This window comes from Pelobates fuscus, chromosome 10 (assembly GCF_036172605.1).
Source record: "Pelobates fuscus isolate aPelFus1 chromosome 10, aPelFus1.pri, whole genome shotgun sequence".
NCBI classification, from domain to species: domain Eukaryota; kingdom Metazoa; phylum Chordata; class Amphibia; order Anura; family Pelobatidae; genus Pelobates; species Pelobates fuscus.
The window spans coordinates 58,779,807-58,794,501 of NC_086326.1; the positions used below are offsets into that span (position 1 = coordinate 58,779,807).

Consider the following 14,695-nt stretch of genomic DNA (forward strand, 5'->3'; position numbering starts at 1 on the left):
TGCAGTTGTTGAATTTGGTGACTTTTAAATAAATTTGAGTATCCTAGCATAACCTGCTGTATTGTTCAACCTGTGGTAATCCTGGATTGATTTGGAACCAATTAAAAAAAATATTCTTAAAAGCTAAGCCCTCTGTTTAGATCGCGCAAGGTGTTAGTTCCCAGGCTTTTATCTCTAGTGTGGGTAAAGAAACGTATCACTGAGATTTTACCAGCTGTATCCACTGTGTGACTAATCTCTGGGCCAGAATGGTGAATGGCAACATTGATTCCTTTAATCCCTAGGTCTGAGAACATAGGATCTAATAGCAAAGATGCTGTAACCAGCAAGAAATAGCTGTTAATTTTACCTCTGTCATGTCACAATAAGGAACAATACAGACCAGTGAAAGCAATATATTGAACTATAGATATTAAAAACTAGCATTTATATAGCGCCTTTCTCCCAGTGGGACTCAAAGCGCTTTTCAGCACACGCTGAATTAATGGAATTAACCAAATCGGCAGCTGAGTAGTAATAGATGTTTTTATTATTACCCAATTAATGGTAGTCATTTTAGTGACCTCAGAAGAATGAAGGGCTGAGTTGACCCTGCTGGGATTTGAACCTGAGACCTTGCATCTTTGGATCTACCCCTCTCCCTGTATTAGTAGAGACAGTTGAAATTTTGTGTTAAAGGACCACTCTAGGCACCCAGACCACTTCAGCTTAATGAGGTGGTCTGGGTGCCAGGTCCTTCTAGGGTTAACCCATTTTTTCATAAACATAGCAGTTTCAGAGAAACTGCTATGTTTATGAATGGGTTAAGCCTTCCCCCTAATTCTCTAGTGGCTCTCTCATTGACAGCCGCTAGAGGCGCTTGCGTGATTCTCACTGTGAAAATCACAGTGAGAGCACGCAAGCGTCCATAGGAAAGCATTATGAATGCTTTCCTATGTGACCGGCTGAATGCGCGCGCAGCTCTTGCCGCGCGTGCGCATTCAGCCGACGGGGAGGATCGGAGGAGGAGAGCAGGAGGAGATCTCTCCGCCTAGCGCTGGAAAAAGGTAAGATTTAACCCCTTTCCCCTTTCCAGAGCCGGGCGGGAGGGGGTCCCTGAGGGTGGGGGCACCCTCAGGGCACTCTAGTGCCAGGAAAACGAGTATGCTTTCCTGGCACTAGAGTGGTCCTTTAACCCCTTAAGGATCAAACTTCTGGAATAAAAGGGAATCATGACGTGTCACACACGTCATGTGTCCTTAAGGGGTTAAGCTCTCAGAGGCTGTGTGTGTGTATTTATGTATAGAATTTGTGGTGGTTTGTTTTTGTTTTAAATGGAGAAAAATACCATTCTTTTCATTGACTGTATATTTGCAATAGTCACACTGGCCAAACAACCAGCTGTGCTGATAAAATATCCAGCATGTAGAAACCCTGCTCAAGGAAAGGGGGACTTTACGGTGCCCTGCCAGCAGTCAAACAGTAATTTGCTTACCCTTATTCCACGGTGGTCTCCTCGCAGCTGATCCTGCCCCCGCTTCACAATCTCGGCTAATCCAATGCTTTCCCTTAGGAAAGCAATGGAAGGCTACTGTGAATGCGCGGCAAATCGGTGTGCTGCAGCAATCAGAATTTCTTCCTACAAATGCATTGAATCAATGCATCTATATGAGTAAAATTCAGTGTCTCCATGCAGGACGGGGATATGCTGAACACAAGTCGTGCAACACTGAAATAGGAAGCACCTCTAGTTGCCATCTGAATGACTGCCACTAGAGGTGTCACTAGGCAGTATTGTAAACACTGCATTTTCTCTCAAAAGGCAGTGTTTACATTAAAATGCCTGGAGGGGCTGACTAGACACCAGAACTACTACATTAAGCTGAAGTTGTTCTGGTGCTTTTAGTGTCCCTTTAAGTCACCATGCCCTCTGAAAGGGAAAATGATACATCTGGCATCATGCAAAAATATTTTTGCATGTAGTCCCTATAGGATAAATGTTTGTCAGCAGAATAGCACTCACTGAGTCAAGGCAGAGACGTGTTCATGTTGTTTGTGACATTTGAATGCTAGCTTTGCCTATGGAAATGGGGAGGTAGGAAATAACACTTCATTACGAAGTATATTTAACATTTGTGCTTATTATTATTATGTTATTATTTACATAGCACCAACAAATTCCGCAGCGCTTTAGAGTGGGTGGATGAATCCTTTATCTCGGTGTTGCATTCTTGTCACTTTTGCTGCAGCTATGTGTGATTGCCTTTTATTGCATGAATTTCAGGACACTTGGCGGAGAATCATGGAACATGTAGTTCACAAACACCGTATGGTAGTCTATAGGAAAAGACTTGACACGCTACAGAAGGTGTGTCGAGCCGTGGTCGGACGTGGACAATCTACCTTTGGCTGTCTTTTTTTTTTTTTTCTTTTCCATAATCCCGTCCAGGTTAGGTGAAATTAATTTTGTTAAGATGGAAGTGATCCGTGATGGCATGCTTTAGTTGTCAGTCAGGTCATATGGTAAAAGTGACTGGCTCCCAGACTGTTCATTGTGTGTGTGTATGAGCCAATAGATGGATAGACCAGTACATGCCTTGGTTGGCTTGTTCTGGTTCTCCTCCTAATGCTGCCATATGACAATTAGCATCTGATGGAGCATCGTTGCTCTGAAATCTGGTGTCTGGGATAGCCACTGGGAGCATTTGTAGACCACTAGCTAGACATTCAGTAGCTAGATCTTCTCGCTGTGAGAGAGACCCACTATTTAAAGTATAGGTTTCCTGTCAACAGTGACTCCGTGCATTATGGCGGTCCAACATCTGAATGGAAGCTGTTCAAAACTTTGGTTTCATATTCTGCAGAGCATATGTTATCAGACTCTATTCCATGTTGCTCAAAGCGTTAATTATTTCCCCCCTCCCAAGGTACCTAATATGTAGTTTATGAAAGCGAATCCCACACAACTGATTCATTGTTTGTATTAACAGAATGCATTCTGTTTGTGCTTAAAATAAATATATCCGTATAGAAAATTATCAGCGTCTCACAGCTGCGCTGGTGGCGAGATATGAAATGAGTTCACATCTCTTTTTTTAACTGCTTTAAATTCAGAGTGGGAATTATACATGTATCAATTAGCAGTTTCAATAACTTGTAATTAAATTGGACATTCGAGGAGGGCGGTAAATATTGAAAGAACAATGTACACAACAATTAATGCTAGTGGTATCTGGATTTGTCAGCATAGTCTTTGTGTATGTGTAGTTGTGTTTTTTTTTTTTTTGTACAAACAAAGACTGGTACAAAATGCCAATATTATTTAACAGCCCAAATGCAAATAAAAAAACATCACTGCCTTCTGCTTAGTAGCAGTTACATGCTTGCACTTTTTTTGGGGGGGGGGGGGGGGGTGGGGGGAGTACAATCTCTTGTCTGCAACCTTTGCAAGCCCTCCCCTTTCTTCCTCACCCAGACTTCCTGTGTCTGTCCAATCACAGACTTCCCAATGCTGCTCAATGCAAAGTCGTTGCAAGGCAGGTGCTCTGAGCAATTGCCTGCCTCTTGAGTTAGCTCCCTGAGCTAACCAAACCAGGAAGTAACAGGGCCGGTTCTCTGACAGCCAGGGAGGTGTAACAGGGTAATTTCTAAAATTTCCAATTTCTATTAAAATCGACACTTTTTTGTGAAATGGGGAAAGAAGACCAGCAGGCCGAAGTGCTTCAGGGGTCTGAAATGATGAGTTTCATTATTTTTGGCCTCCATTATTCATTTTGCATTGTATTTAAGCTATGTTTAATGGTGATGTAAAAACAGAAAATATAGGTTGCACCACAAAAATATGATATAATAAAATCAATGCGTACTTACATAAAATTCATAAATAAGAAAAAAGTCCTAATTAAAAGGTATATACAAATAGTCCAAGTTGATTGAAGAGATGAGTAAGTTCAGTAGATCTTATAGGTTCTAGGATAGTCAGATGACGTGGAAGCATGCAAATGAGAGAAAAATTCCAAGTGTAAAACTGTTTCCGGTAGTGAAGAGACGAAGTATAATAATGACAATTTTCCTCCTACTCACCTATTTAAGAGCCAATGCCAGCTCAGGTGTGAACAGCATTTAGTGGCGTTGATCCCCCCCACTGGTAGGATATAGGTGTTGGTAGGTGGTGAAGGTCCTCGGTATGGGGAAAGAAAATAAAACCAAATAGTGCGTTCTGTATGCAATAATAGTTGGTATTTTAAAGGTATAATACACACATGTAAGTGAGCAGGATATACTGCTCACTTTAAAAGTGTGGGTGGTATAATCCCCACCTAGGATTCTTGAGTGAGTGGATTTTCCAGAGTACTTGATGACCAGGTTAAAAATGAATAAAATAATATATAAGAAAGGTATATGGCACAGACAAATTATAAGGGGCCAATATTCCTTTAATGATATATATTAAAAAGAGTAAAAACAGTAAAAAAAAAACCAGCCAAACACAGGGCTTCATCAAATGGCAAACATATGTTTTTAATGGTGACATTGTTACTTGTATAGTCTATAAACTGCATGTCTGTACTCATGACACCTGACCATGCTTTGTTTGCATGATTCAGGGTGTTGGTGGTATAACGATATGGAAAATATGTTCATGGTACATGCTGTGCCCTAATTCTTAAGCTGCATTTTATTGCCGCAGTATTGTGGCTAACTATGTGCATCCCTTTTTGGGCATTTTTTTTTTTTTTAATCTTTTTTTTTTTTTTACTCAAATCTTCAAATGGCTACTTCAACCCGTAATAACATGTAATGTCAGAAGTATGTTTTGCATGCTGTGCCTTGTACCAAATCCAACACTGTTTGTATAGGGGATACACAAAGATTCCCAGCATGAAAGTGTAGCTACCAAATCTTCCACAAGTTTGTGATACTCAAATAATCCATAATCTCTGACATAGCCATGCCACTGGCTGTTTTGATGGCTAAAGGGGTGTAATATATTGATTTAGAATGGAAGAACTAAGATGCGCGTGTGACGAAAGCACCTTTGTCACTGGGATTTGGAGAGGCCTGCTTGCCAGCCTCTTGCCCTGTGACTATGGCCCTTGGGATATATTGCCCTTGGGATATATTGCCCTTTAAAAACACTATTTAGGCATATTGGATTTTAAAGGCACTGTTTCTGCCCCTTGGACTTTTAACTGGAACAGATTCAAACATGTGGCGGCGGCCATCTTAAATTGTCCAGCAGTGTTTTGCCGTCGAGTGTATGGAACTGTTTTGGGCATGGAACCATATGCACGGTGGGGCAAAAATAAGACTTCCAGGAAATTCCTGAGCCCCTGAACAGATCTGGGTGATTTTTGGATATATTGTTCACCCAGATCGGGGCTATCAGGGGATGTTGTGGGGGTATGTTGTATTTTGGGGTACTTTTTAGGGTTTGTAAAAATGTATTTTTTTCTGCTTAGAGTTACCGGTAATTGAGTTAGTCCATTGTCTTAGTTAATTGTATCACAGGCAGAGGGGAGGGTTTGTGTGCTGTATGTGGGGGGGGTCAGACATTGTTGTATTGTTCTGATTGGTTTGTGTGCCTGTGTTCCATCAGGCCCAGGGGGTGTGCCTCTGGCCTGAGGAATTGTATAAATTGTGAGTGCTGGCTTGCATTAAACAGACCTGTTCTACCCTTCATGAAGTCTTGGCTCATGTTTGGGGGATTGGAGAACTACCTACACTCTGGGGATTGCTATAATCACTATACTCCCCAGAGTAAGCTCTTGTAGGAGCTTGTTCCTGTTCCTGCTCCCTGGATTAAGAAGAGGTCTGCCTATTAGAAACTGGATCCTGGTCTTGGGCCCAGAGTGGGTGAAAGACGGCGAGACCCCAACCAAGCTGCAGCGGTTCGTGGGATCTGCGGTGGTTATGGTGTCTGGTGGAGTGCTTGGAGCCCTCGGGAAGCACTAGGAGCATCTGTCAACGGAAGGTACCCAGTCGGGGTGCCAGGGGTCATCACATTATGTATGTTGATGTTGGCAAATAAGTCATTAAATTATTCGAATGCCCTCTCTAAACTAGACAGTACTTTCTATAAACTGCTTTTTATATTATACAAAATTGATAGTTTGCGAAAAATACAATTTTTGCGGTTCTCCTAAAAAAACAATGCATTCAATGCAATTTGTTTTTTTGCACGATATTGCCATTTTCACACTGTGAAAGAACATCTGAAAATCTATTTGGCACATACATTACAAACCACTAAGAATTGTTTGACCTGGTAAAAGATGTCAGCTGTTCTCACTTGCACACCAGCAGTCATCAAAGTTTCAATAGAAAGAATAACAGGTTTAAATATGTTACTGATGCGCCCTCAGTTCCACCAGTTTCTTGCAAGACCATTTTTTTTTTCTTCAAGTGGTTCCTTGAAAAAAAAAATAGATCATTTATTCAGCAGAAAATGTGGGAACCCTTTCTGTTTTTAATAAATTGCTTGGGTGCACTGACAGCCAATAGTTAATGCTCTATCGATCGATCTATCTCGTGAGTCTGACTCTCAATGCAGGCCAGTCTACTACTACGCTTCTCTATAAATCCCAAGAGAAATGAATGCATATGGAGCCTGGTGAGATTTGTTTGGAAAATGTGTTTGACTCATGCAAACTATTTATCCCATTATGCAAATTCCATTTGTTAATGAGTAGAAACACAGTCAGACTGTATACACTTCAGTAACCAAAGTAGGTGGTTGTATTTATGCATTTGGCATTTCACTAGATTAGTTTGTTTTGACATTTTAATTTTAATTGTCATTTACATAATCAACTGCAGGACATCTCAACCTCTTTGTGCCCCATAGCGTGTTTATGTAGGTTCCAGAAAAGCCTTTCGGTGAAAGTTGAATTTTAGAAATTGGGAATATTTGGAGTGAAATCTAATTGTTTGAGTTGTAGTTGAAGAACTGTGAACTTGACCTCAAATCCTGATACTTGTTGCATTTCATTGAGGGGGGAAAAAACTTTAGAAGTCCAGTTGTATATTTTGTTGGGATTAAAGTTGCCTTTATTTTTTGATCATTTGCGTCATGTTGCTTATAGCACAGCGGGAACTTTGAACATAGAAAATGATGCAATCGTGTGGTCATCTTTAATATGGGAATTAAATACCACAATCTAACCTTGGTTTCAATCCAAAGAGTTACATCCGCCCCTTAGTGACTTGCAGCCAATTTCCACATTGGTTTAATCCATACCAACCAGTGGTTTTAAGAGAAATTGTCACTTCCCAAGATTTTTGACCTTCTGATTACTTATTCCTGTATTTAATAAATGTTTTCGTGAAGATAGAAAAATTAAAATTAAATGTATAAATCCACACCTCTTTATCCTGCAACTGGGTGCCTCCTTCTTTGCTTCCTTTCAGCCATTAATATAAGCTCGGTGCTTTGCAGTTGGCAGCCAGCACATAGGAAGCATTACAGAGAAGAGAAGAAATTAAAAAAAAATGCTCCTATTTCTCTTTATTTTTTTTTTATTTGCAGTGTATGCCACAGTTTTGCCGTTTGAACTAGGTAAATTTTAATTAGTAATTTGCTAAATCTTTAATGTAAATTGTAAACGAAAATCGAATAGCTCATGGTGGAAAACCAATTAAAACACAAGTGTGTACAGATGGTTATCAATGTTTTTGTTCATGGTGTAAATTACAGAGAGTGACAGCACCTCTTTTATGGATGTTCTCCAATAGGTTAAAGGGACACTTTAGGCACCCAGACCATGTCAGCTCATTGAAGTGGTTTGGGTGCAGTGTCCCAGTTCCACTTAGTCCTGCAATGTAAAACATGGCGGTTTTAGAGAAGCCGCAATTATTACATTGTACGGATAAAACTACCTCTAGTGGCTGTCAACCAGATAGCTAACTGACTTTTGGTCACCTAACTGATGCTGGACCTCTACTATGCTCTGCATAAGGAGTGTCCGTAAAATCACCATAGGAAAGCAATGCTTTCCTATGGGGGAGGACCGAATGTGCTTTCAGCGCTCACCATGCATGTGCATTAGGCCCCTTCCCATCAGATGCCGTCAGAGATGGCAGAGCGCCGACCCCGCACTGAAGGAGTTATAACGTTTTTTTAAACACTTTCTGTGTCGGAGGAGGGGAGGTGGGCAGAGGGAACTATAGTGTATGGAATACAGCTTTGTATTCCTTACACCAGGGCTGCCCAAAAGCTAGACCCCCAGATGTTTTTAAAACGACCGCCTCCATGATGCTTTGTCATTCTAAAGGCATGCAAAGCATCATGGAATTGGAATTATATCAAGGTCCAATAACATAAATGTGAAGATAGTAGGGACCACACTCACATGGTTAAGAGCCACATACGGATAGGCTCAAATCACTTCAGCATAGGTATATTAAGGTAATACCAAAAACCTTCTTACGGTGTCCGGTCAGTATCCTCCCCAAAAAAGGAAGAGAAATAAGACAAAACTTCTTTGTGCAGTATTATCAAGATGTTAAATTGCAAATACCCCTATGATATGAAGTAATTCCTCACCTTGTTAAGAGCCAATTATACTAGGCTCTTGGTATACAGGTAGGTGTGCTATTAAGGAGAGCACAACCCCTCTTGATTCCAGGAAAAAACGCAGAGGACTAGTGGATAAAAGTATACTAAAAAAGGCATTTTATTAAAACAGACAATCTGATAATAAAATGTGCAGTAATACCAGTCCACCATATAGTCCACTTCCGAGACGCGTTTCGCTTGTGCAACTTTATCGATCGGGATGCCAAGATGCCACACCTGCCTGTATACCAAGAGCCTAGTATAATTGGCTCTTAACAAGGTGAGCAATTACTTCACATCTTTTGGGCAGCCCTGTCTTACACTATAGAATCGCATCGATGTTTCACATTATATTTTATTTTACAGAATATTTTCTTATCAGATGATTACATTTTCATTGTATTTTTGAATATGCATGGAGGGGGGTTTATTATTATTATTATTAATAATTTTTTATTCTGGATTACAATCTCTTACTGATGCACACTTGGTGCTTGGTAAAAAAAAACAAAAAATCCCGATCAGTCTGATGCATTGCTCTTCATGAATGAGCATATTGCCATGGACACACATTTTCATAAATTCATACAAAAACAAAACCGTTCGAGACCTGCCTCTGCATGAGTGAGAAGCTCCAGAGAACAACATTAAGCACAGACTACTCTCAAAATGCTAAAATTAACTGAATTCTTGTATTTACAAATAAAGAGCCAGTCTGTTTTGGATGTTTATCCAGTGCCACTAAAATACATAGTACCAAATGCTTTACATCCCCATTTGATTATAGTAGATTTAGCAGATGAACATTGTGACATTTAACCCATTTAACCCCTTAAGGACACATGACATGTGTGACATGTCATGATTCCCTTTTATTCCAGAAGTTTGGTCCTTAAGGGGTTAAGGACAGTATTGGAACTATTCTAAATTTAAAAAAAAATTTTGGGGTTTGGTTTTTAATTGAGGGCTGCACATGTAACGTACAAAGTCTACGTGAGCCATTTTTGTGTTCAAATTTTAAATTCGTACCTACATGCTTTTCTACAGTAATTTGTGTCCATAATATTAGTTTAAATGGGCAATTTTGTGTTGCTGTCCAAAGACCTTCCTCTAGATTTCAGATCTCCTAGAAACTATATTAGCCTTTCAGATCTCAGACTTGTATAACTTTCACCATAACATTCTAAAGTACATCATTGTTATGTATATAAACATTTTAAAAGTTAAATAAATGGTGTTCAGAGGTGAATGGTGTTTAATAGTATTTACCCTTTCCTGGGCCTTTAAAAGTAAAAGGAATGTGCAGTAAAATATATTATATAATGCATGTTGTTGTGTCATGTGGTTGGAATTTGGATACATGTATGTTCTCTCCCCCTCGTGAATGCATATCAGGCAAGTGATGTGTAATATCACTTACGTCGCCTCACTACGGCAATAAATGGCCTTCAGAAAGGGGCAGCATGCGTCATGGAGCCTAAACCATACCTTGGCTAGCTCTTTGGCCTTGAAGTGTGTGTGTGTGTGATCGATATGAGGGAGTTAAATAGTGACATCTGCTTGTCTCTGACTGCAGAATCTGATGGGGACAAAAATGTACTGTGTAGTTACAACTGGATATATCCAGCACACCAATCCAACCTGCCAAACATCTCTACTTATTGCATACTGTGTACAACTGTCCCTCTAGTGTGCAGTAGGCAGATGCGGACTTGGATAGGGACAGCTAAATCTCTGTACTTTCTACCACTGCAATCTGCATTCGATGGAAACTGGTCAATGATTAATTTTAGAGATCTGTGAAATGTTTTGTGGATGCAGGCTGCTCCATAGAGACCATTCCATTTCTCTGCCCCTGCCATATTTTGATGAATAGAGGTTGTTGCATCTATGATTGGCTGGCTGTCTTTCTGCCGTCTGAATTGATTGAGATTGATTCTAGTGATAGCTGGATCTTGCTGGGTAGGATTTTTTTTTTTGTTTTTTTACTATGTAAATTACTTTACACTTGAAGTAAAAATTTGGGTGCCAGGGATGCTGTGTGTTCTCTTGGGATTAGTTTTTGGCCATCCCTCTGTGCAGAATGTGCCTTGCCAAGGCATAAATTGAAGTGGAATCCCATGGCTTATTCTCCTTTTCTGTAATGCATGCATGCTCTGCGGGGGTTTAAAAGCACTGTGTTAAATGTTCCAGTGAGACCATGTGGTTAAGGCCTAGTAGACACCACCATCTTGGAAGTTTTTCTCCGAAATGCCCTTTAAATGCTTGCATGCTAATCTGATATGAGTCATCAGCCGGCACATTTAACTCACTCACCCAGTTCTCATGGATGGGGCCCATTTAAAAAAATAATGTATACTAAATACCACTAACCTGTATATATTTATTTATTTATTTTTTTGCTTATTTTTTATCCTAGGCAGCTACGTTCCAAACACCTAAAGCACTTTAGCTATCAGAGTTATTTTTTTCCCATTTTACAAATTTCAATAGAAATTGGCACTTTTATAAATTTAGCCTTGTTAAACCCACCTAGCATTCAAGCAGACAACAGTTCCTGTTACTTCCTGGTTTGTTTAGCGCAATGGAGATAAACTCAAGTGACTCAGCACTACATTGGCTAGTCTATGATTTGGACAGCCACAGAAAGTCTGGGCTGGGGAAGTAGGGAAGGACTTGCAAAGGCTGCAAAAAAGAGACCTGTAGCTCTTCTAAGCTGTTTTAGATCTACCATAATGAAAAAATACAGCAATTAATGCATGAAAGTTTTCATTCAGGGTATATCTTATAACTAAAAAAAATCCTTTGGAGTGTCCCTTTTTAAGAAGCATACAGTCCTCAATAATCGATTAAACTTTGTTTCTTTTTCACACTTGTAATTGTTTCTTATTGGCTACTATATACCCACATTACAATTGTAAGCCACTGCAGAATGTTTGTGCCAGTAAAATGCCAATAATAATACTCCACCAGTTTCTTATCCTTGTTAATATGTCACTGCTTGCGTTTTGTTCCAGTTGACTGTCAACATAGTCTGCGTTAAAAATACACTTGGAAATGCAGTACAAATTCTGAAACTGCCAATAAAAAAATCTGTCCCTGGGAATCCAGGACAGTTGGCTGGAATTAAATTCGATCTACAAATGTATTCGAGTTATTTTGAGTTAGCACAATTACTTGCCGAATACCTCTCACGCTTTCATAGGTGCTGTGTTCCATCTGTTTCCAGACCATTAGAATCACGGCGACTGCTTTCCAGAGAGATCATCTTACATCAGCCGCCAAATTAACGTGTGTGTGTGTGTGTGTGTGTGTATTCTCCCACTTGTTAAAAAAAACAAAGCAAAACAAAAAAGCCCTAAAAGAAACAAAGATCAGTTCAAGCACTTAGCATTTATTGACCTTTTAGTAAGCAATGCTTCAAATTGTTGTTTTGTATTACAGGAAATTGAGAATGTAATTCCTTGCCTTTCTGACAATCGGACGACAAAAGGAATGACATCTCACGATCACCCTCATGTAACCCTGAGAGGAAGTGATTTTCAGCCAAGGTAAGGAGTTTAATCTGCTTTGTCTGCTATTTGATATAAGCTATGATGATAATAAAGTGGACAGATTACTCAATGGTCTTTCTAGAACTGTGTAAGGAGCCGTAATAAACTAAAAGTAACCATGTTTTAAGGGCAAGTTGTCCTCTGCTTGCTTTAGGAATCAGTTTACACAGGAGCCCCTGTGTGCACTGCCAATCTTCTACTTTTGAACTCCTGATTCCTGTACTTTATTTAAGGGTAAAATAAAATTTAAAAAATTGCGGGGGAACAAAAATCCCTTTAAAAGAGACCTGTAAGTGTTTTATCACTTTTATTATGTGCAGGAAAATGATGGGTCCTCATGATGAATTATTGTAAAAGCGTTCCATTTTATTCGAGTTGTCAACAAAACACAATCCATTCAGATAGGTTTTTCTTATTTATATTTGTTTTAATTTTTAAATATTGATATTATGTTAAATCTACATATACTTTACCTGTATGCAGCATCTGTTTGGTACAGAATAATATAGATAACTGTAACTGCCCAACATCCATGCTTCCTGTGTCGCTGCACCACACGTTTTGACTCTGAACATCATTCTACCATCATTATGGACGCAGATTGCTGAACTTCAGCATATATTTATACCAAAAATGACAACGGTTTAAGTCAGCGCCATTCTAATGATGCTGACTGATAGCAATGATGCATCCCCTATTTAAGCTCCGTCCAATCTCAGAGCCATGACCTTTCATAGTCGCATTACATTTTGTTTGTGTTTGACTTTTCGACTTCCTAACTTTTGGCTAGTTCCGTGACGGAGCTTTCCTCCATTTCCCCTGTCTAATTTACCCATCTTGTTTCCTCTCTATTGCCCATTGATTCAGCCGGGACTAGTCTTCTTTTCTATAGAAGTATAATTTTTCTCTAGAAATGTTGTGCCCAGCAATCCCGAGAACTGGTAATATGCGCTTTCCTTATACTTGTTAAATACTTGCTGTAATGGACCGTTTCAGCAGACAAGGGGTTAAAATCGTTTAGGCGATAATCCCCTTTTCAAAGACAGGCACAGCTACTGTAAAATCACCAAAACTCATGAATTGGATATAAGTGAATGCACCAAACTCCCGAACTGCATACAAGGGAATAAGGTAGCACTCCAAACTCCCGAACTGGAACCTCACGAATAGCTGCTAGCAGACGAACAGGAAAAGCTCCCAAGCGGCTTACACTCCTGGCAATTCGTCTCTATCAGCATACAGTGAATCCCCCCAAGAACGAGACAAGGCTCTGTGTTGAGGGTCAAGCAGTGGTCTGTTTATTGAGGGCTACCTGCCCCTGTATTTATGCAGGTCTCCCACCTGGTGGACACTCCCCTAGGGGACCAGATGGAAGACTGTAACAACAGACAGACAAGTACCAATTACAGACATACAGCAGTAAAACATCCCCACAATGCATCCTGGCTTCCTCCCCTCTGCCCTGGAGATAATTGAGAAGTAATTCAATTACAGGACAAAGGCAAAACTCCATTACACACGTGGGGACACAAAGACAGACTATCACTTTAAAATACATAATGGGACAAATGGTACAGTAAATATATACATTTAACATATTCCCAGATAGCTCAGGTCTGAGTGCACATTATTAGGTGAATGGCACTCAGACCACACGAATACAGTTTAATCGCCATGGAGCCAAAGTCTTTAATTACACGAATAGGCTCCATGGTATAGCTATCTGGGTTAAAACATTCCTCCAACATAAAATACCAAATTTACATGCATTCGTTAAATCAGTACGAATTAGAACCAGGGGCTGGAGGTTCAGCTGTGCCTGCACGTAAAAGTGTCCGGGTTTGGTGCATGAAAGCCGGGCAGAAAAGCGCTGGCTGCCTGGGGAGCTCCAGAACACCGCCATCGTGTGGCGGCTAGGTGTAACCGCGACCACCCAGTAACAATCAATTAAGATGCGGTTAACCGCAGCTACTGGGTGGTCAATTGCCGGCACACGCTCGTTAAGCCGCGGTTAACCGCGGCTTCAGAGAGGTAGATGGAGGGCACACGCCAGCTTCTGGGTGGCCCATTAGCAGCGCCGGCCGGCTTCCCACGGCTCTGGGGAGGCTGAAAAACGTCTGTTTGTTCGGTAGATCGCATCAACCGAACGGCTGTGCAGAAAGGGAGAAATAAATCTTTCTGCACAGTAAAATTAACTGTTTAACTGCCGGTCCATAATCCAAAGGCAGCAGGCAGGCAACCAGGCTCCTCCAATGCAATGTGGCGAGATTGGTCTCGTCACACTTGCCCATCAGCTAATTATAGCCATGGTAACTTCCTTAGAACCTCCTTAGAACTCAGGCTTGCATCCCAGTCAGGCTACCTTACCAGCAAGTGTCACTGGGTACGATAGATATATACTCTTATACACAAAATATGTATACACAAAATAAGAGGATTATGAAGTCTAGCAAAAGTATCGATCTGCAATCTCCATGTGACCTTGGCCATATCCCTATAGCATCTTACACAAAATTGTCATGACTTCCACTGGAATCCTGAAACATGGTCCCTCTTTTCCATACTGGTGCTCCCTTTTCTAAAACCTACAAATATTTTGGAAGTA

General features: G+C 40.4%; 1 protein-coding gene across 2 annotated transcripts in view; it reads left to right on the forward strand.

Annotated features, from left to right (window-relative positions):
- Positions 1-14,695, forward strand: part of FAM13C (family with sequence similarity 13 member C) — a 121,759-nt gene that overhangs the window by 36,934 nt on the left and 70,130 nt on the right. For both annotated transcript variants that reach the window (XM_063433991.1, XM_063433992.1), the window contains exon 4: positions 11,981-12,087. In XM_063433991.1, the coding sequence (XP_063290061.1) occupies positions 11,981-12,087 (107 nt within the window). The remainder of the gene's footprint in view (positions 1-11,980; positions 12,088-14,695) is intronic.